Here is a 23,582-nt window from a genome sequence, read left to right as displayed (position 1 = left end):
CTTCACTCCTTAGAGAACATATTCTTGTAATCTGGGGAGTGCAGGTAACTTGTAGTTCAGAAAGGTCTAAGAGCCCCAATTTGAGCAGTAAAATTCAAATACAAACCTACATAGATGCAGAGGTTTTCAGGATGGGCACTGTCATAGAAAAGAGGTGGTTGGCAAAACCAGGCCTTCTGCAGCTCCCTCTCCAGGAGTCAACTGCAGAATCCTGGACAGCATAACCAACTCTTCCTCTCAGGAAGCAGTCAGGGGATCATCTGTCCCTGTATCTCCCAGTGTGGTATGCTAACATGCTGGACAACTGATTGAGGAAAATAATATCCAAAGGCTAGACCATCCTTTTACTCCTGCCAAGCATCCTACATCATCAAAAAGAGACTGCCAAAAGAGAGGTAGTACATCTCTTAGGAAAAATGAGCAATTCACAGGGTCCCACCTGCCCAAAGAGGCTTCTAAATCTATTCCAGTTTCTTGTTATCCCACAAAAAGGCGTAGGACCTCTGTTTAATACTAGATCTCAGTGACCTAAACCTGTAAGTAAAAACTAAATTGTAATCTGTTGATGTCCTTTTCTCCACTGCATTCTGCATTTGAGGTAGTGGAGAGAGCCATTTCTGCTCCCAGAATTCAGACTACTCTTCCCTGTTCAGCTCCAACTACACTGTTCCATTCAATTCTGTGTCCAGAGCCTCTTGTCATCTGTTCCACTGGGACAGCCAGCCCAATCCAGTCTCCAGACAACCCAGCAAGTTATAGTAATCTCTTCCGACACTTCTGTGGAGCATCCCACCGAAGAAGTCCCTAGGAAGAGGAGGTGCAAAAGGAGGCACTTAGACACTCCGTCAAGTGTCTGTCACAGAGAACACTGACTTTTGATGAAGGGAAAGGGTCCCCCAGATAACTACCCGATGATTTCTCATTTGGAGACATCTTAGAATTCTGTAAACAAAGGGGAGGTCGGTTCCTCATAACCCTTCCCAAGAGGAGTTGGTGTTCATGGAGGCTTTTGGAGCTGACCTGTCTACCTCTTGAGGGACTCCGCCCGTTGAAGAGCTTATTGATCTAGTCTCTAAATGGATGGGTGCGGAGGGAACCTGACACGACTGATCCAATCCCAACTAGACCAGATAAGATCCTGGCACCACCTAAGGATAGACCCCACTGGAATAAGGGAGTACCTGTTGATGCCATAGTCATAGCAGCAGCCACTAAGAAGGAACTGACAGAACAGAGTTCTTCTGTCCAAAGTGTTGGACAGATTTGGGAAACGTGTCTGTGCTTCAGCAACTTTTGCTCTTAGCTTGCTGAATTATTTAGCACATTTCACAAGACTTCAGAGGGATTGATCAAAGAACTTTCCAGATCCCTCCCTGGGACCATTTTCTCTGAGGCAGAGTCTACTATCTCCTTGCAGTTGGCTACCCTTCAATTTATTTCACATTTGTCCATGAAGCTTATCTCTCATGCTGCTGAAGGTACCTCATGGGCGACCGGTTCAGACATTTCCATCAGGAGGCATGCCTGGATGGACTTATGTGATTTTGTAGAACCCTTCAAATCTTCTTTTGTCAATGATCCCTTTGGCGCCTCCTAATTTGACCACAAAGTAAAAGATGCACACTGCTGGTGTAAGCAGGAAGGGAAAACCCTGTCTGCTTTTGGTGTATGTTTTTTTGACACCTTACTGGACCTTTTCTAGGCACCCAATGGGTTAGACAGAAAATGTGGTTCAAAAAATCCTAGGGTCCTTTCCTAGATCCACATGGAGATAGTCCCTCCAGGGACAAAGTAGGAACTCCAGTGGAAAACACTGTCCATGTAGCAGAGGGGTCCGCATTATCCAGGGTCTAAGGATACCTTCTCTGACAGATCCTATCAGTACTCCAGAAAGGAGGCCTGACTGATCCTCCCTGGAGGCAGTCAGAGGTCATTTATCCCTGTACCAGAAAGCCTGACTAAAAATAACAAAAAATTAATGGGTGCAGAGGATAATATCCAGAGGTTATACAATACCATTTTCCCAGCCAACCCCTCTAGTATCAAACAAAATTCCAGATATTCTTCCCAGTCAGTGGGTTTGCATCAAAATTAGAAATAGACTAGCTGCTAAAAAAGAGAGTTCATCCTAGAGGTCCCTGCCAAACCAGAAAGAGTCCATAACTTATTCAAGATTTTTTTAGTGCCAAAAAAGACAGGGGACTGGAGACCAACCTTGGATCTCAGCAAACTAAACCTGTCAGTATGACATACAGAATTCCAGATGGTCACGGTTCAATCAATTCTGCCGTTTCTGCACAAAGACGACTGGATGAGCTTGATAGAGCTTCAGGATGTTTACTGTAACATCAAAATGAGCAGACAGTCCAGAAGATATCTCTGCTTCTGGCTTCGAGCCAGTCATTACCAGTTCAGAGTACTGCCCTTTGGTCTTACCACAGCTCCCAGGGTGTTTATCAAGTGTATGGCAGTAGATGCAGCTCACTTGAGACTGCAGGGGAATCCAAGTGCTTACATATCAGATGACTGCTACGACCAGGCATCAACTAATTCAAGTGTGGGATGACTTAGTCCAGCTGTGCCCTCATCTAGGAATCACTGTCAGCTGCAGCAAATCTCAACTAAATACGACTCGTATTCTACAATTCATCAGTGCTTTGTTCAATACAATCACTCGGATAACTTCTCTCCCTCAGTCTTGAATTCAGACAGTTTATTTCCAGGTCAGAAAGATCATTCAGAGTTCTTCTCTGTCAGCACGTCTGATAATCCAAGCACTGGGATCCATGACAGCAGCAATCACTCTGGTTCCGCTGGCATGGTACCATGTAAGAATAACTGAATGGACAATTGTAACTCATTGGACTGTTCTCCAGCAACCTTTATCCAGTCAAGTCAAAGTAACTCAAGCCTGCAAACACTATCTCCTTTGGTGGATACACTCCAATCCAATCAAGTACAAAAAGGCTGTCCCTTTGTTCTTCCTCAACCCAAAGCCACAGTGACCACAGATGCCTTTCAGATTGGGGTAGGGGGGGCATTTCCTAGTTAGGACAGTCCAAGGCACATGTTCCCCCAAGAGGCCAGTATGCATATCAATATCCTGGAGATGAGAGCTGTCCTCCTAGCGTTGCAGGCCTTCCAGGACGCTCTTCCAACTGGGACTATTGCGATTCAGATGGACAATAAGTCGGTGGTCTGGTATATCAACAAACAAGGGGGAACCAGGTCATACCCTCTTTGTCAAGAAGCTATGAGAGTATAGCAGTGGATCATCTCATCCAATCACTTTCCGATAGCAATGCATATTCTGGGGAAGTCCAACATTATTGCAGACAAGTTAAGCTGGTCTATTCTAATGCCTCTCAAGTAGTCTCTCAACATGAAGCTGGCAGCAAAGATTTTCTGTCGATGGGGCCAACCATGCTGCAGTCTTTTCATATCTCCTGTCAACAACAAGTGCAGCAGATTCTTTGCCCTAGACCCCTAGAGGGGGAGCCCCCAAGGGAAGCTCTGCTTTATGTTTGACTCCCTGGTCTCCTTTACGCTTATCCCCATTACTCCTAATACCCACATTTCTACAGAAAGCATCTCAATTGAAGAGCACAGTTATCCTCTTTGCCCCTTACTGTCCTTGTCAGATCTGGTTTCCTTTCCTTTGGCCTCATCTTCTTCAACCACCCTGGACTCTAGATCCAGCTCCAGACCTACTGTCTCGTCCATAGGAGTGACTCATCTGGATATATCGGTCCTCGAGTTGACCACATGGTTTCTCCAATTGCTTTGATAGCTAGACAGCCCAGGCTGTCCTCTCCTCTCTGTCACATTCGTTTATCATCCCACAAAGCTTCCACCAGAAAAATTTACAAAAGTAAATAGAAAAGATGTGTTTATTGAGCCCATAAAAAGAATATAGATCCTTTTTCAGCACCAATTCCTATGGTTCTTGATTTTTGGCTTCAATTTTCAATGAAGGGACTACGTCCTCAATGTTCAAAGTACAATTAGCAGCCATTTCCAACTTCGGTATGGGAATAGAAAACTCTACTTTGGCTTCTTCCAAGCTATGTAAAGTTTTTCTCGGGAGTGCTTATTTAATTAGACCTCCGTTAAAGGATCCTTCTCTGCCTTGAGATTTAACTTATTTTTACAGGCTTTAACTCAACCCCCATTAGAACCTTTGGCTAACTGTGAATTAAAATTTTGGGCCTGGAATACTGTTTTTTTAGTTGCTGTTACTTCTGCCAGCAGAGTGTCTGAACGTCAGGCTCTGTCTTCTAAACCTCCTTGTTTAATTTTTCACAAGGATAGAGTATCTTTTGGATGAATCCTTCCTTTTTACCTAAGTTTGTGTCAGAATCTAATATTAATTAGTGTAAAAAGTATGCTGAGAATAAAAATAGAATGGTACAATAATAAGAAACTACTAAAAAAAAAAAAAAAAGTGCCGAAACTAACACAGCTGAAGGTAAAACAAAAAACTTTAATGCACACAAAAGAGAGTAAGCGCTTTCATGGTGTGCTCTCACCACTTCATGAGACTGTTCTCAACTAGTAACAAAAGCACTTAAATAGCATAAGTTAATTAGTCAATTAAGGCACTAATAAAAGCATCAATTATCTGAAAGAAAACTGTCACAAATGAAAAACAGGCAAATGAAACATATAAAAAGCATAAAAAATATATATAAAAAACAATCCTATACTTGGTGTTTGAGAGGTCTAGCTTTTACAAAAGGCTTACGAGTGGCAACTTCATTAAGACCTGGTGTCTTATTGGCATTAAGAGACAGAATCCATTTTCGCTCTGCAGATTCTGCGCGATTCCCAAGGTCTCCCTTTCTTTGACTCTCAGGAATTATCTCTAGCACAAGAAATTTAAAATTATGTTCCTGTCCATGGCACATAATATGCTTAGCAAGAGCATTAGCGTCTTTCCTGTTTCTAATGTCTCTCTGATGTTCCCACAACCTGTCTTTGAGTTGTCTGTTACTCAAGCCAACATAAAAAGCATGACAAACAGTGCAGTAACTAAAATAAACAATGTTCCTAGTCCTGCAATCAGCATAAAAGTTTGTATCTATTTTAAGTGCATGTTAGGGTGTATGTAAGTAGGACTGGAGTGTATAAACTTGCAGGCTGTGCAATTCCTGCACTTAAAAGTGCCATGCCTCTCTGACTGTAAAACTTTGTTAAAAGTAGAAGTATTATAACACAAATGCCTTTTCAAAAGATTTGTTATTTTTAAAAGAAAAGTGTGGAACAGTGTCTATGGCATCTCTTAGTTCATCTACAGTATCCAAAATGCCCCAGTTCCTTTTAACTATGTCAGATATCCTACTAACATCAGAAGAGTATGTGAGGGGAAACCTAATCAATCCTGTTGTTTGTTCTGTAGCTATGGCTTCAGTGTTAGATGCAGCAGCATAATATGGCCTACATTTGCCCTCTCTCCCCTTATACGCATCAGTAATACAACTGCAAAATATCCTTTTCCTTATAGCCTGTATCTATAACATCCATTTTCAAGGTCTCCAAGGCCTCGGCAAGCTGTTCTTTGTTATTCTGGAGTCTCATGACCCTGTACACCTGCCCATTAACAACATTCCGGGTAACATGCCTAGGATGCATGCTATCTATATGGAGCAGATTATTCTTTCTTGTGGGTTTCCTAGTTACAAGGCTAGTCAAATCAGTTTTGTTCACCTTAACATCAAGAAATTCAATTTCATCAAAAGAATATTTAAAAGTAAATCTTAAAATCTGTAGACTGTTGTAAAAACTCTATAAACTGTGTGAGACTCTCAACTGACCCCCTCCACAACAAAAAAATATCGCCCACAAATCTTACATACCATTAGATATGTTCAGAGAAGCCCTCAGCTTGAAGTAAGACATCTTTCTCCCATTGTACCAACACAAGGTTGGCGTAGCTGATATGTAGTCCTATCTCGCCGTAATTCTTGCTGGATAGGTTCAGAGCCGATCCTCAGCTCCGACTCTGCCGATACTAAAGCTTGAGAGCTTTTACTGGCTCGAGGCTAGCCCCTCTCCCATGGTGCACCACAGTAATTCCCAAGATCTCGTTTGCGACGAAAGCTTCGAGGTTGTCTCCGTACTGGCTCGTTGGCTAAGTGAAATATTTCATTATTTTTCACTATATTTCTTCACTTTTTTCTATTTAACTAGTTTTCTCCATATTATCTGAGTGATTGTCGTGAGTGTTTGCTTCCCCTTTTTCTTAAGGATTGTACAGCCCATTTTAGTTAGAGGGCCCCGCAGTTGCCCGTTTAAATTAGAGGGCCTTTCCTCTCTGTGTGCTAGTCCTTTTTCTATAAAAAAAAAAAAATATATATTTCTTCTCATTGTAGTTGTACTATTGTTTTTTTGTTGTTGTATTGTTTTTTTCTTCTGAATAGAAATATGTCTTAAGGATAAAGACAGAGAACATAAAGAACACCGCCCTTCTGGCTTTAAAAAATGCGACAAATGTTCTCAAAAAATGTCATTGACTGACAGTCACACCAGTTGTATGTACTGTCTTGGAGAGGTTCATTTACAAAGAACCCTGTACTTTCTGTCATGCTTTCAGCACCAGGGTTCTTAATGAAAGGAAAAGGAAACTTATAGATGGGGGGCCTTATGACTAGTTCCTTCCAAGAACAGCTGGAACAATGTCAGACAGTTCCTAAAACTCATAAAAGAAAGTCTCCATCAGTTCCAGTTTTGGAACCATCAGAGAAATCTAAAGCGACAGAGCCAAAGAGTTCTGGCTTTGATTCTGCTTCTTCAGTCTCGGTACCATCTCTTTCATCGGTGCCGAGACAATCTTCTCTGTCGAGACACTCGCCTGCTTTGGAACTGGTTTCATCAACAGTGAGATCTCCGATTTTGGAAAAGAAGAGATCTCCATCTATCTCCACCCGTTCCTCCAGGACACTTTCTGATGAGGATGTCGAGCAGGTGGTGAAAAGGCTGTTCTGTGACCCGGCGTTTAAAAAATTTTAGCTCCTCTGGACCCAAAGGCTTCAGTGCCATCCCATCTTCAGTCTACTGCTCCTCCTCCTCCGACTGTTTCACTCTCGGAGTCTAATGCTTCGGGTCCTTTAGTGCTGGAACCTTCAGTTCCATGAATTCTTCCTGCTTCCTCGGAACCGATAACTCTATCCTCATTGGCTCAGTCTGGAGCCGAAGGGTCTGGAAGCCAACACTCTCGGGTCGACTCTAAGGGGGATAGTCACCCCAGTTTTTCTTCGGAACCAACTCTCCCTCTCGATGCTTGGCTCGTGTGAGCTCAGCTCCCATGTTCACTTCGGAACCTGGCCATCCTGCTCGGAGTCGACCTTCCGTTTCTTCGGAGCAGAGGTCTTCTTCAGAGCGGGTTGGTAAGGCTTTTGAGGCGATAGAGAAAGCTTTGTCTAGTGCTAAAGCCCTGCCATTGGACCCGATATCCCTCCAGCAGGTGGCAGCAACCTCTTCTACCCCACCTGCCCCTATGTGTAGGGAACCAGAGCCACAAGGAGCCCCCACTGGATGTGTCCCCTCTTCCAAGACCTCCCCAGATTATCCCACTTGAGAGGTCCCTCGGAAGAGACTTTGTAAGAGGAAGCACATTGACTCACCCGTGTCTGTCACTTCGGACACTGATTTGGATGAATCAGAAGGGCCCCAAGATCCCCCTCTGAGGATGTCTCCTTTGCGGACATCCTTAAAATCCTTAGACAGAGGGGTGATTGGAAGACCTCTAACCCTACTGAGGATAAATCAGTGTACCTTGAGGCTTTTGGTTCCCAACCTTCCACCTCCTGGGTGACCCCGTCATATGACCAACTGTTGGGGTCATATCTCGGAAAGCTTGGACCTCTCCGGATACAGTGGAGCTTGTCCCGAGGAGGCTGAACAAATTTATCACTGCTCCAGAAGACAAATCATTTCTTACCAAGGAAGTACCTGTGGATGCTATGGTGGTAGCAGCAGCCACTAAGAAGGAGTTATCTGAAACGTTCTCTACTATCCATCCTTCTAATAAAGAATCTAGAACGATGGATAGTTATGGAAAACGTACCTTTTCTTCAGCGGCCTTTACCTTACGATTGCTGAATTACCTGTCCCGTTTTACTAGGCTTCAAAGGGATCTCCTAAAGGAGTTGGGAGATACCCTTCAGGGTTCTGTAGCTTCGGGATCCACTGACCAGGTGTCTGCGCAGCTCTCCACCTTTACCTGCATTGCTAACTCCTCCACGAGGCTGATTTCCTATGCAGCTGATGGAGAGAGCAAGACAGCCGCAGCAGGGATCTCTCTTAGGAGACATTCCTGGATGCGGCTATGCAATTTTACGGAATCCTTCAAGTCTTCATTTACCAACGTCCCCTTTGATGGTTCAACTCTTTTTGGACCTCAGGTACAAAAGACTTTGACCAGGTGCAAGCAGGAAGGCACAACCTTGTCTGCTATCGGAGTCCGTTTCTCCCTTCCTTCCAGAACTTATACCAAGGGTCACACAGGAGGGAAAATGTGGTTCCGTAAATCCCAAAAAGGTTTCTCTCAAGCACAAGGTCAACTCTCCCCTAGAGGCAGAGGGGAGGTTATAATGGAAGACGCCGTGCTCGCGGAAGAGGGGGTCCACAACACCAGGGTGATAGAGATACTTTCTCTGATCAACCCTTTCATCGCCCCTGAGGGGTTGCCTGACTGTCCGTCTCTGGAGGCAGTCGGGGGTCATCTCTCACTGTACCAAACTGCCTGGCTACAAATTTCCCAAGATGGATGGGTACAAAATATAATTTCCAGAGGTTACCTCATTCCCTTTGTTTCCGATCCCCCTGCAAATTGGTCTTTACCAGATGTGCCACCCAATCAAATAGACCGTGCAACTTCAGAGTCATCTTGTTGCTTCAAAGAGAGTCATCCAAAAAGTCCCCAAAGAGCAAATAGGACCCGGAACTTACTCACGATTCTTTTTAGTTCCAAAATAGACAGGGGACTGGAGATTAATTCTAGATCTCAGCAACCTAAACAAGTCTGTAAAAAAATCAAAGTTCCGTATGATCACTCTGCAGTCAGTTTTTCTGTTTATCAGAAAAGGCAATTGGGTGTGCTCCATAGATCTTCAGGATGTGTACTACCATATCAAAATAGACAGGCACTCCAGAAGACATCTACACTTTCGGATGGGAGCCAGTCATTTTCAGTTTCAAACACTGCCTTTTGGCCTCACTACAGCCCCTAGTGTGTTCACCAAACGTATGGCAGTGGTCACGGCTCACCTGAGATGTCAGGGATTCCAGGTGTTTCTGTGCTTAGACGACTGACTCATCACTGCTACCACCAAGCACAAACTAATCTGAGCCAGGGACGAGATTCTATCCTTGTGCACCAGATTAGGAATTACAGTAAATCTAAAAAAATCCATCTCATCTCCATCGCAGCGCATTGTCTTCTTAGGCACAGACATAGACTCAACCACCATGACAGCAAAACTGATGCCAGAAAGGATAGAATCGTTGCACAACCAAGTCACATTTTTGCTGACCAAACACAAAGTACAGGCCAGGATAGTTCTTAAAGTCCTAGGGACTATGGCATCTACCATTCTTGTAGTCCTCTTAGCCCGCCTACACATGAGAGTACTTCAGTGGCTACTGTTTGCCCAGTGGTCAATGCGGGATCTACCCTTGTCACACCATATACTCATTACAAACTCCTGCAAGAAGGATCTAACATGGTGGTTACATACAGATCAGCTTTATCTAGGTTGTCCCCTTGTTCTCCCTCAACAAAATGCAGTCTTTATCATGGGCTCTTCCCAGATAGGGTGGGGGGGACATTATCTGGGAATGACGGTCCAAGGTATCTGGCAGGATCACGAGAACCACTTACATATAAATGTTCTGGAGATGAGAGCAGCGCTGTATGCGTTGCAAGCATTCCACAGTTCTCTTCCCACCGGGACAATTAGGTTCATAGGTAGTTTCATAGGTAGGTACTAGGCTATTGGCCCTAGGGCCTGTACAAGCCTAGCCAAAAATGTACCCTGGCTTTCGCCACCCAAGAAAATTATTTTCCTGTGCCCCTGTCAAGCAGAACCACAGAAGTGATCCCTGGGGTGAATTTCCTATTACCCATCTAATCATCAAGATTTTTCTTGAAGAGTGCTAATGAGGAGCTCTGTTTGACATAGATAGGTAGTCTGTTCCAGAGTATGAGAAGTCTCTGGGACAGGAATCTATCCCTCCAGCATGTTCTGTTTATTGTGGTGACAAGGTTTAGGTCCCTGGAGCGTGTAGCTCTGAGGGATTGGGATTTCTTTAAGTGGAGCATGTCCAACAGCTCTGGGTTTGACATAGCTTTGTATGTTAGGCAGAGATCGCCTCTGAGTAGGCGATATGCAACAGAGTAAAGCTGGAGTTTTTTGAGACTGTCTGCGTAAGGCATCTGTTTGAGGCCAGTAATCCTCTTTGTGAGGTATTTTTGCAGCCTTTCCAGTTGTTGTAGATGTCTTGTGAGGTACATACCAAAAGGGGCGTTGTACTCTATAATGGGTCTAATGAGTGATGAGTAGAGGGGAACAATGACCTCTTTTTTTCTGGATGAGCAACCTTTTGTGATGAGGTGTGCCACGTAGAAGGATTTCCTGACCACTTTGGCGATGTGATTATCAAAGGAGAGACTACTGTCCACCTGTGTCCTAAGGTCTCGTATCACACTTTCGGTGTTAAGTAGACTACTGCCTATGTGGTAGTTCATGGGTACAGAATTTTTATCAAAGGGGATGACAATGCACTTTTTGGCATTGAACTTGAGACCATGTCTTTGACACCAGGCATCTGCGTCAGTGAGGTCCTTTTGTAGGATGTCCACATCATTAGGAGTTTCAATTATGGCTCCTAGTTCGCAGTCATCTGCGAATTTAGTTAGCCAAAGACCTTCTGTGTTAGCCTGTACTTCAGAGAAGTAGATACCAAACAAGAGAGGACCCAGCACTGAACCCTGTGATACTCCACTTGTCACTGGTCTGAAGTCTGATTTGGAGTCTGCTACTTTCACAGTGTGGGTTCTTTCAGTAAGCCAGTTGGCAACCCATCTTGTGACATAGGGATTTATACCTAGTTTAGTGAGTTTATCTATAATTCCAGAGTGGGGGATGGTGTCGAACGCCTTGGTGAGATCTAGATAGGCTGTGTGAACCACCTTACCCTCATCTATGGCTTTGGTGACTACTTCAAAGAAGTCTATCAGGTTTAGGAGGCATGATCTGCCTTTTACAAACCCAAACTGTGTGGGGTCCAGGGTTCGGAGATCTCCAATGTCTTTGTTTATGAGTTCCATGATGATACGTTCCATGGCCTTGCAGACGAGGCTCGTCAGGCTAATGGGGCAGTTGTTCCCGGGGTCTGTTGTGGCCCCCCCTTTGTGGAGTGGGATAACTGTCGCGGTACGCCATTCAATGGGCACAAAGTCTGAGGTGAGGCTATGATTGAACATGGGACTTAGGTGGGGTGCCAGTTCATTCTGTAGTTCATGTAGAAGGCAATCTGGGATGTTGTCAGGTCCTATGGATGCTGTGTTCTTGGCTTTGGAGAGTGAAGTTTTTACCTGTGCAGCAGTGATTACAGGAACTTTGCATTCTTCCAGTATAAAGATGGGCCCTTTAGGGGGTGAGAGGGGGGGTAAAGTTAGCACTGAACATATCTGCCAGGATGTTGGCAATATCAGTTGGTTCTGTATATTTAGTGTCATTGTGCTGTAACTCAGAGCAGATCTGAGTGTTGCCATTGAGATTTTTGACATAGCTATAGAATGCTTTGTGGTTGTCTTTAGAATCAGTGTCAATTTTGTTTTCATAACTAGCTTTTGAGGATTTTATGAGGGATCTCAGCTTCTTACTGAAGCTGACCAGGGAGTTCCTCCAATCGTGGGATTTTACTCTTTTTTGCAACAGTTTCTTTCTTCTGTTGTAGAGTTTGTTTATGGCAGAAGACCACCAGATTGGCTTCCTTTTTTTGGAGGATAGCATCTTGCTTCTGTTAGGGATAACACGATCCATGCACTTGTGTAAGTGCTTATAAAGTGCATTTGTGTAGGATTCAGCAGTCGTACCTCTGTTGTCCATCTGCATGGGTGTCATGACGTTTGCCACTTCTGTCTTAAGAAGCGTGAAGTTGGCTTTGGAGAATTTTTTACGGTTGTTTTCCTAATGGGGGTGGGAGCGGGATGTGGATGTCTAGGGTGATTAGCTTGTGGTCGGATCTGACCAATGAGGAGCTGATCTCTGGTGTGGAACACCGGTCACCCATGTTGGTGATGACCAGGTCTAGGATATTGCTGCCTCTGGTGGAGGTGTGGATAAGTTGATCCAAAGCGTTGGAATTGATGATTTCCAGAAAACGCTGAGCAAAAGAGTTGGTACATGAGTAGTTTTCCCAGTTAATGGTGGGGTAGTTGAAATCACCCATTATTAGAGTGTTGGGTTGTACCTTAATATTTTCCAGTGTATCAAGAAAACAGGAGTGGTAATTCTGGGGCATGGTGGGGGGTCTGTAGCAAGCTACAATCTGGATTGCGGTTTTGCCCAGAGTTAGTTGAACTTGGATAATCTCGGATGCATTATGCTGAGCAACTAGCCTGGAGGTGTGGATATCCTTAATGAATATGGACACGCCTCCACCTTTAGTGTTTCGGTCCAGGTTTGGTGGCCGAAAGGTGTGGTATGAATTATAGCCTGGTAATGCAGGGGTGCTCTCGAGAGCTTTGAACCAGATCTCTGTCACTGCACAGATGTCAATGTTCTCCATTTTAAGGAGTGCCTCGAGTGAGTGCATTTTGAGGTTAGACTTCTAGCATTGAGTAGCATTACCCTCAAATTTTGCTTGCTTGTACCTGTTACGGTGGTGAATTTGTCATTTGAACCTTGCCTAAAAAAGGCACTATACGGGTGGCAAGAGCCTTTGCCACTATCCAGAATCCCAAGGGCGACAGGTGCAGGCCATCTCTGGCAAAGCAGAGTGGTCTGTTGTTCATGTCATCCCAGGCAGACAGATACTGGATTCCCTTAGAATGACACCAGAAGCTTAGCCAGTTGTTAAAGTGAATCATTTTGTCCTTGTACTGTGGTGTCATTCTGGGTGATGGCAGGATGCTACTCAGAGCTAGGATCATACCGGCCTGGGCTACAAGATCATAGAGCTCCTCCAAGTCTCTTTTCATGTAGTCCAGGGAGGTACATCTCAGGTCATTCACACCAACATGGACAATGACAGACTCATATTTGTACTTGTTGTGGAGTGACCTGAGTGCGTGCGTTATGTAGCGGATCCTGGCACCTGACAGGCAGCTGACAGTAACTTTTTCCTTGTTTAGCCTGGTGAGTGGAACATCAGTGTGCCTGACTACAGAGTCACCTATGACTAGAGTGTTGGGTACGTTATGCCTTATGGGCTGTAGTTGAGTGGCACACTGAGTATGTGGGCTATGTGTCATTTGGGTTGTGTTGGGGGGTGGAGGTTGCTTGCATTTCTGCTTTGGAGGTCTCTGTTGTTTGGGCAGATTAGTACTGAGAGCCTGCGCGAATATAGGTGTATGTTTTGTGCTTCTGTGTGTGTGTTTTGGTGGTGTAGGTTTTGAGGGACTATGTGATGAGTGTGGTGTGGTGCAAGTGTTTACCTTCTCCTCTTGACTGTCTAGGCCAGTCTTTGGTAAAGAGAGATTTGCTTCCAGTTTGGCTATATACGTGCATCTCTCACAGGTCGTAGTGTTGGGTAGTAGGAGCAGAGGGTTGTCTGTGTACATGAGGCAATTGCTGCAGTGTCCCAAGATGCCCAGATTCATCAGGTAGACAGGAGAAAACACTGGGAGCTGACCTTTAGACATGCCTGAATAGGTGCTTATTTATTAAGTACTAAAAACTGTTTTCCTCTAGACAAGTGAGGAAAGTTGAGTGATGTAGTAATTTGTAACTTATTTAGTGCTTACAATGAGTTCTGAACAAGTGCTGAGATCAAAGAAACAGATGAGTGCTAAAACTAAAAAGCTGGCTAGTTGCAAGGGAAATTTTGAAAAACAGACTTTATGGCGCCAGGAATAGTTTAACCCCAGTTAAGTGGGGGGGGGCTTAGGAGCTCACAAACAGTCCTGGACACAGCAAATCTGTATCTGACCTGCCACAGGAAAGGGGGGAAGCAAGCTTAGAATTTTTTTTTTCCAGTAAAGTGGAACTGGAGAAAGCTGGAACAGAAGTTAATTCAACGTTAAGAATCTGAGTGGGTTGGCCTTCACAAATGTTCTCTATTAGATTGAGTGAACTAATGACACTAAACTGGGATGAGTGTCACAGATCAAATATACAGTATGGGCGGGCAACTGCAAAGCCACCAAGTATAAGAACACACAACACTAGGGAAAGTTTTAAACTGATCAAGGAGCAGACTCGAGAATGCTATTAACAGACAAAAATGCACAGAAAAGTTCGGATAGAGCACTCACAAACAGAAAATACAACTCTCAGTATGAAAAAGCAGTTTACAGTTAAGTAATGTTAAAACAGTACATAAATGCAGTGAAACAATAAAAAAAAAACGTTATAACAGTGCAAAAATATAGTAGATCGACTGTATAGCACAATTATAAGCGTTTCAAACAGACAACATGTCTGTAGTGTGGTACATAAACAAGCAAGGGGGAACCAAGTCTTACCCACTTTGTTGAGAAGCACAAAGAGTATGGAAATGGGTGATGGGCTCCCAACGTTTTCTGGTAGCAACGCACATTCCAGGGAAGTCCAATGTGATAGCAGACAAACTGAGTCAGGCAATTCTGATGACTCATGGGTTGTCCCTGAAAACAGAAGTTGCAGAAGAGATTTTCCGCAAATGGGGCCACCCTTGCTGCGACCTATTTGCCACATACATGAACACCAAATGCAGCAACTACTTTGCCCTCATGCACCATCCGGGGGAGTCATCCAGGGATGCTCTGGTCCACAGTTGGCCACTTGGACTTCTTTATGCTTTTCCACCCTTTCCTCTCATACCCAAAGTGATTCAGAAAGCAAAACTGTTGAAGAGTACCCTAATCCTCATTGCTCTTTACTGGCCTCGCCAAGTCTGGTTCCCTTTCCTATGGCCATATCTCTTTGAGGAACCATGGATTCTGGAACCATCTCCAGATCTTCTGATTCATCAGTCAGGACAGTTCCATCCTACCATCCAAACCCTGAAATTGACAGCATGGCTGCTCCAGTTCCAAGAATAGCCAGGTGTATATCCCTTTCTCCTACCATTAAACACATCCTCATTTCTTCCCACAAACCTTCCACCAGGAAATTATATTCCAGCAAATGGAAAAGGTTTTCCATTTGGGCGGCTAAACAAGGCATAGATCCCTACTCAGCTCCTATAGAGTCTGTCCTGTCCTTCCTTGCATCTATTTTTCAAGAAGGAGCTGCAGCTGCTACCATTAGAGTCCAGTTGGCTGCCATCTCAAATTATCATTTTGGGAACATGGGAAACCCTATTATGTCCCACTCTTTATGTAAAACTTTTTGAAAGGAGTCCTCCTTCTCAGACCTCCAATCAGACAACCTCCGGAACCCTGGGACTTGAATTTAGTTCTGACATAATTAATTTCTCCACCACTCGAACCGTCTTCTTCATCTGACTTGAAATTGTTGTCTTGGAAGACATTGTTCTTAGTTGCTATAACATCTGCTAGGAGGGTTTCAGAATTGCAAGCTCTAACCGTTTGACCTCCATATATTATATTCCATAAGGATAGTCTCTCCCTAAGGTATGCTCAGAACATAATCTAAACACAACTATTGAATTACCAGTATTCTTCCCCAATTACAGTAATAAATCAGAATACAGATTACATCAGATGTCCATAGAATTCTCTGTTTTTACCTACACAGGACTAAAGATTTTAGGAAATCGGATGAATTGTTTTCCTTCTCAGACAAAAACAAAGGGTTGCCTGTTTCTAAGGCAACTCTGTCTAAATGGCTTTCAGACTGCATCTCTTTTGCTAACAAAAATGTTGGGAAACAACTACCTGCTAACGTGAAAGGCCATTCAACTAGAGCAGTATCAACTTCTTATGCCTTCAAATCAAAACTCCCAATTGATACCATTTGTGCAGCAGCTACTTGGGCAAGACCTCATACCTTTGTCACTCATTGCAAATTGGATTTAGCCTCTCAGGACAGGTCATCCTTTGGGTGCACTGTGCTGAAGAGTCTCTTTGCTTGAGCCACCCGGGATAAAGGTGCTGGGGACGCTGTCCCATCCAGCAAGACAGGACTACATAACATTAAGAGGTTATGTACTTACCATAATGTTCCATATTTGTAGTTCATCTCACCTATATTCTTGTGTCCCACCCTCCTTCCCCCTTCCTGTATCCTGGAGGAACTGGTGGACTATCCATTATGTTGTCTAACCTTGTTATAGTTGTCTGTCTACTTGGCAGGGATAGTAAAAGTCCTTTGTATGTACATAGTTATTGATAGTATAATTACTATTATGTATTTAGTTACTTTCTTGCAAACGAGATCTGGGGAATTGCTGTGGTGCACCATGGGATAGGGTATAGCCTCGAGCCAGTAAAAGCTATTGAGCTTTAGTATCGGCCGAGTCGGAGCCGAGGATCGGCTCCAAACCCATCCAGCAAGAATGTAGATGAGATGGACTACAAACATGGGACGTTATAGTAAGTACATAACTTCTTATTTTCTAAAACCAATTCTAAAAGGGCACAAATTAAATTGATCTTGTCCTCAGTAAAACAGTGATTGACATGCATAAATTTCCTGACATTTTCTATGCCCCAAATGTTGGGGATCACAGTAAAGAGCGACTCTATATCCATTGTCACTAAAAGATAGTCAGCACTCAAATCAGAAGTAGCCACATATAATCTTTGTAGGAAGGTCCTAGTGTCTTTTAGGATGGTGTCACGTGTCCAGCAGAGAATATAAATTCTTTTCGATATAGATGGAAAGTGGCTCGGGCATATGGGTGGCAATGTTAGATTTTTATGTACTTTGGGTAAGCCATAAATGATTGGTATAAGGGGTTGCTGTACCTCAAAATATTTAAACAACTTATCAATCATACCCATCATAAGCAGATCACAAATAAAGAAAGAAACCTTCTCGATCATACCATAAACAGCAATTTTAGAAATACCAACATAAGTGGTGTTATCACACAACAATTTATGCATTTGTGTTTGATATAAGTCCTTATCTAGCACAATTCCACCACCCTTATCTGCTGGTCTAATCCCTAAGGATCTCAAGTTCTTGAGTTCATTGAGGGGTGCATATTCATCATTATTAAGATTAAAGTATCTGTTCTTTCTATTAGATTCAAATTCTCTTCTTATTTGTTTCTCACAAGTCTGAATAAAGGTCTATTTTGGCATTTGATGGTGGAATAAAAGTGCTGGGTTTTCTAACGGAAGCAGTGTCAATATTAACAGGGTCAGGTAGTGTAGCTTTTAATGTAAGAGTCCCACCAAACAGTCTAAGATCAGTTAAGACACCAGTTAGCTCAGCTTCTCTGGCAGGGACAAATGATAGACCTTTGTTCAGTGATGCTAACTGTGCGGCAGTAAGCTGTACAGAGGAAATATTAAAAACCAAGCTGTTTACCTCTGTTTCCATTGGCCTGTTAGGTTCACATTCATTTCTGTATTCTGGATGCGGTAAAGTCTGTCCTTCCTCCCTCGATTCTGTGACCTGTCCCTGATAGAAAAAGGGCTCTGAAATTGAAAAGGGCTCTGAAATTGAAAAGAAGTGGTAACCCTAGGTCTGGCTCCAGTGTTTATATTAGTGGTGGAGTCACCATTATCGTCAGAATGGGATTTCATTTTTATGAAGATGCATCAGAGGTTCTACCTCAGCAGTACTAAGGTGGTGTAATGACTCAGCTCTGCTTCTGGTCGACTGAGCCAGTTCTGTGGAGTTGGCATTTGCGGCTCCTCCCATTGAAGATACAGGCTGATTCAAAGATTCACTGGTAGCTTCACGCAAAGAATCTGATGTTGGTGGTGCATCTTCCGAGTTCACGGTTGGTGGGGGGTTACTTCTACCCCATGCAAAAACTGCTCCAGTAGTAAAATCTTTGATGTTGCATTGCAATTTCTCTATTTTAGTAGACTATATAACCTCTTCTCATAAGCCAAGATGGTATCAGGTTTGTCCCCCATAATATCAGCAGGAATGGAACTATAAATTTCATCCTGCAGAACTGAGATCTGACTTTGCATTTCTTTCTCTTCAGGAAGAAAGAATTCTATAAGAATTTCGAAGTAACCAGAGCTTGCAGATGAAATGACTGCCATTTCATTAGTAGGTCTTGGTATACATTATCATAACTAGGCATATTGAGAATTCGAGTCTATGTTATATATTCGAACATACAAAATGTCGAATACCAGATGGTCGATGGGTATCATCCAGATGAACAGGTGAAACTGTCTTGGTATCACCTTATGTTGGAACATTGAGGCAGTGCATATGTAGACTGTTGCGTATTTTGATTTTCTATCAAGTATCTTCTCTTCAGATTCTTCTAGGTAAGGCTTGAGGAAATGTTGCTATGATATTTCTGGGGCCAAATGAAGGCCATTTTTTTGGAGCTTTTTATTAAGCTACAAGTGTAAGGAAGTTGTGGTTTTCCTGAATAATTTGTACAACTGGATGACAGTGCTGTGGCATTGGTGGTGTCTTCCCCTGCCTTGCATCTTTTGGAGGTGGTGCTTGATCCAGCTGTGGACTAACAGAACAGATACTTCTTTTAAGCATGCACTAGAAAGGTGACCTACACATTGAATGCAGTATATGGGGAATTGGGAAGTACTGATGTACAGTCTAAAAAGAACTGGCAGTAACAGAGTTCCCCCATAACAAAAGTGCGGAGGTTGATAAGGTATGCCACTCCAGCTGAACTATGGGGTGGAAAGTTAGGGAGTGTGGGATTGGTCTTCTGTCAACTTTTATTTCTGTTATATGAAGATTCTTTTCTTTGGCAGATTTTGGGATGGGTGTTCATTTACAACTCTGTGATACATAGATACATAAGTTGACTGCATGTATGAGTTAAAAGATCTGAAAAGAGTTTGTAAGATTCAGATCCACCTTAGCTACTACCCCTTGGTGGAGCAGATTTTGGAGGTGGATGGTTATTTGGAGATTATGAGCATCTCTTCTTCTTGGTTAGTAGAATTAAGAAATACCTGAACTTTTACTTTAATATTATACTTTCTAAGTAGGAGATGAATACAGGCCGGAATCAAGCCAAATAGAAGTGGGAGAACTTTTGTGATGTGGTGTCCCATACTTTGGTTGGTAGTGTTTGGAATGACTTTCACTGTAAGTTAGATTCCAATATTTTTTGTTCTGCAGCTGTCACATCTTTTTACCTTTCTGGAACTGGGAACATATGCTTGAAAGACTGTATATTTTGGAATTGTTCCTTATTAGGGGAATGGAGCTGCTAAGGAGAGCTTACCAAAGTCGTGTGATTGGGAAGAGGAGACGTAATGAAATACACTGTCTTTTACTGGGGCCTGTAAGGAATGTTTTAAAAGCAATACAGTATTGCAGTGAGCTGTTTTTCTCCAATCTGCAACAATTGCATTTCTATGACTTCAGCTAGTGGCCCTGAAATGAATGGGTTGATTATACCTGTGTGAACAGGTAGTCCTTATGAAGAGTCTCTGCCAAGTTAAACTCTGAGGCCTGGTTGATAGGTGTGTTGTGGTTCCTAGGTAGTATGAAGGTTCTATTTCTCCTAGAATATAAGGGGTTTCAGTCTTGAACATAGTGAAGCACTCCAAGGAGAAAGTATTAATGTAGTAAAACCACAAAAGCAATAGAATGAAGTGCTGATCGTTGCTTCTTTATTTTGTAGATATCTGAATGCAAAGTGGAATTCTGTAGTGTTTTATTTTATCAGAGGTTTAATTGAAGTGAAAAAAATAAAAAAAATGTTACATCTGAGTTACTTTTGTGATTTTCAAGAAGATATACTTAGTGCATAGGGGCATTTGGACTGTTACATGTTCACACATAGGTAATAGACATGTGGTCCAGGAGCCTAGTCCCATTTCCCAACTTCCCAAAACACAGTCTGGTTAAGAGACTTGCTCAAAGTCACAGAGTAGGGAAATGGAGGCTGAGGGAATCAAACCCTTGTACCATATGAAGCAGCTCATAGACTTGATCCTCCATGCTAACTGCCAGACTAGAAAGATAAGCCTCAAGGGATTTGAACCCATGCCTTTTTTGGTGAAATTCTCTATACCAGTTCATTAACAAAGGGAGACGTAGAAATTAGTCAAAATATCAGTTCTTTGGGTGTTGAATCCATTATCATGCCCAGTTATAGTCTCTTAAACACGTTGTTAGCATGGTGAAATCTTTTGTAGTTTCATTTCAAGTATTGCATGGATTTTTGTAAGAGCCCTTTTGTACTTTACAGGCACGAAGCATAAATGTTAAAAGAAATCATCATTCCAGCTATACGGATATGTACAGTTTGGAGATTACTGGCCCCATCTTGCCTCATTTCCTGTATTCAATGACTTTGCTACTGAAGAATGCACAGAAAGGAGCCTTCACTACTCAACTATATACACATGAACCCACTGCTGTATTTAATGTGGATATCAAATCTCCGAAGATGTTGGATCAGGTGAGCCAGTGCCTTTAAAAATGATTGCAAGACATTCTGAGGATCTTAGGAGCTTATCTTAGAACTAGTTGATGGTAGAGGGAGTATTAAATAGAGCGTTCAGTTGTCATGCTTACATTAGCATGAAGCAGTATTGAAGGTGGTTTGCTGTTAAGCTGCTGGGTTTGGTTTGGTCATTTTGAGTTTTTTGTTCCACTTCCTTGTAATGTATGTTCACAAAAAGTAATGTAAGGCTTCAAGTTCAGATGACCATATAACAGGAGTTTTGGAAATGGGCTCAGCACAAGTCTTATGCCAGTACTTTTTTTTAATAAGGTGAGGTATATTCTGTGCAGCAATAATACTTTTGATACACCTGATGGATTTCTCTTCAACTGCTGTTATGACCGTTTTTACTGTTGCTGTTTTATTGTTGTATTTCTATTTGTAGTTGCAGTTTTTTTTTTTTTCCTTTCCCCAAGCCTCTGCTGAAAAGGTTATATTTGCTCAGTCTGACTTTCCTGGTCAAAAAAAGCAAACAAAATTCTTTATTAATTTCCAGCTTCATTAGCATAAAGGGATAAAGTCCTATTACCTATGTGACCTGGGCAAAATTAGCATCTAAAGCAACTGTTGCAGATGGCATGAGGAGGAAAGGAATGACAAATCATAGCTCATTTGCCTGTCTTGGGGGGGGGTTGCTCAAGACACTGCATGGTAAGATCCCCACTGTAGACCAAGAGTATAGCTAGCCAGGCATACTGTTTGTACTCTATGGAGTAATTTTTTTTCTGAGTGTCAGAAGCACTGGGTCTTTATTAGGTTATATTAGTCTATAAATTGATGCCTCTAAGAACATTTTTGTAGCTTGTTTACAGAGACTATTGCAAATTAAAACAATATTTCTAATAGTTTTTGACTGCGTATCTGAAAATGTTACACTGTGCTGGGTGTGGTTGTGGTGGGGCAGCCTGAAAGATATGCCCAGTTTTTAAATGCTAGGTGGGTTGGGGGGTGCAGCAATAAGAGTGTCTGTCTGTCTCTGTCTGTGTACAAAATGGAATTCACTGACTACACCCCTGCTGTAGACCAGGAAGAGACAGAAATATTTGGCTTCAAGGGAAGGAAAGTGATTACTTACAGAAATGCAGGTATAGCTTGGTTGTGGATCTTACTTCCTGCAGTACAGATGCTAGGTACGTCCACTTGCTGATGCCATTTAAATGTACTTTGTGAACTCTCCCTCCCTAACCCTAAAACTCCATCCCTTACCTTAAAAGTCTAACCCAAACCCAAAGAATTTACTTCAAAATACAGTAAAGTGAAAAGTCTGCCTCAGCTCCACATGCCTTGCATTTTACCTCAGAAGCAGCACACATTTCTCTTTCTTGGCAGGTTTTCACAAATACCACACAGCCTCTAGTTGCAGGCTGCAAGTCAGCATGTCCAGGAAAGACAGAGCTACTTGATCACATCACATTTGGAGATGTAGACTTGCATTGTAAATTTCCATTGCATTACAACCCCATTCTATGCCAATGAATATACACAAGGGAAAATTTAGGACTTGACTCATTCTCTACAATGGTGTTCTTTTGAGTTTGTACTCTTAGCTCCCTGTGGGTGTCTGAGCCTTAAAAAATAGTTATTGCCTCACAGTTCGAACAAGTGTTAATATTTCTAGAACCATAAGTGTTAGTAGAAAATTATAAATGGCAAACTGCTCAGCAGAAATTTCTCCTATGGTTGGATTCATTCATTTCTAGGTCTTAAACTTAGATCTGAAGTTGTCGATCTTCATCCTGTCGTCACCTGTAGGTTCGGTTGTGATCCTTTGGAACCGACTCGGCCGATTCTACAGCTCATGGACTTCAAAAACTCTTGAGCACATCCTTTACCCATAATGCTTTGAGTAGATTACCCCTGATCTTGTTTGCCGCTTTCGGCTTCAGACATGGTTTCTCCATATCACTCTCGAGCCTAACAGTTAAGTTAAAATTTTGCTTTAAAAGCTCTTCTTTTCCCTTCTAAAACTAATTAAAGCCATGTTTTTTCTTTCTCCTACTGTATCTTCAAAGCTTTAAGACATTTTTTAGGCAGTGTGTTTTCCCTTGTTCTAATCTCTGTCTCCTCCCTGTCTGACTACCATTAGGTAGCTCTCTTAGTACCATTGTTGGTATCCCCTACCCTGCTCTCTTACTACTTGGTAAGACTTCCGTTACCATTGTTGGTAACTTTCTATTACAAAAAACAAATATTTTCTGTCCTTTTGACCTTTTTTCTTAGGGTGTGTGTTTGCATGTGCGGACCGTTGCCATCGTTATCTTTGAAAGATGGCTAAGACTCAGACTGGTTTTAAAAAATATTCTAAATGCGGTCATAATATTCCTTTTTCAAAACAGCGTTCACTATGTGTGCATTGTCTGGGTCCCTTGCACTTTGCAAGAGTACTCTTCTATCTGCCACACTTTCAGTCACTGAGCTTCGGTAGATAGAAAGAATAAGCTCATTGTGAAAGGCCGCCTTCCCTTCTCATTTGGGGAGGCAGCATCTGGATCTCCGAACAAGACCAAACATGAATCTGGACATGCTGCTGCTTCCTCCTCCTCCTCTAGATCCTCAGAGGGGAAGAAAAGCTCTGCCTCAAATCCAAGTACTTCCTTGGCGCCGAGCCCAAAAAAAGAAAAAGACATCAGAGCTGACGTCAAAACCATCGACCCTGAAGGATACCTTGGAATCGATTGCTGCTTCCTCAGTTGTGATTCTTTTGTTGGCTCCGGAACAGTCATCTCCACTCTTTACTACTCTACCAAGGACCCCATATTTACCATCACTGGACACCTTTGCTGACAAACCACTGTCTCCATTTTTAGGTAGACCAAAGTCCTCCTCTGTGGTCTCCGTCC

General features: G+C 42.7%; 1 protein-coding gene across 1 annotated transcript in view; it reads left to right on the top strand.

Annotated features, from left to right (window-relative positions):
* Window positions 1–23,582, top strand: part of DONSON (DNA replication fork stabilization factor DONSON) — a 599,115-nt gene that overhangs the window by 523,452 nt on the left and 52,081 nt on the right. The window contains exon 9 of the mRNA XM_044072953.1: window positions 20,485–20,697. Within this exon, the coding sequence (XP_043928888.1) occupies window positions 20,485–20,697 (213 nt within the window). The remainder of the gene's footprint in view (window positions 1–20,484; window positions 20,698–23,582) is intronic.

This window comes from Protopterus annectens, chromosome 5.part1 (genome assembly GCF_019279795.1).
Source record: "Protopterus annectens isolate FY-2018-M chromosome 5.part1, PAN1.0, whole genome shotgun sequence".
Classification (NCBI taxonomy): domain Eukaryota; kingdom Metazoa; phylum Chordata; order Ceratodontiformes; family Protopteridae; genus Protopterus; species Protopterus annectens.
The sequence above is the reverse complement of the archived record's forward strand: the minus strand, read 5'-3'. Positions and strand labels throughout refer to the sequence as shown.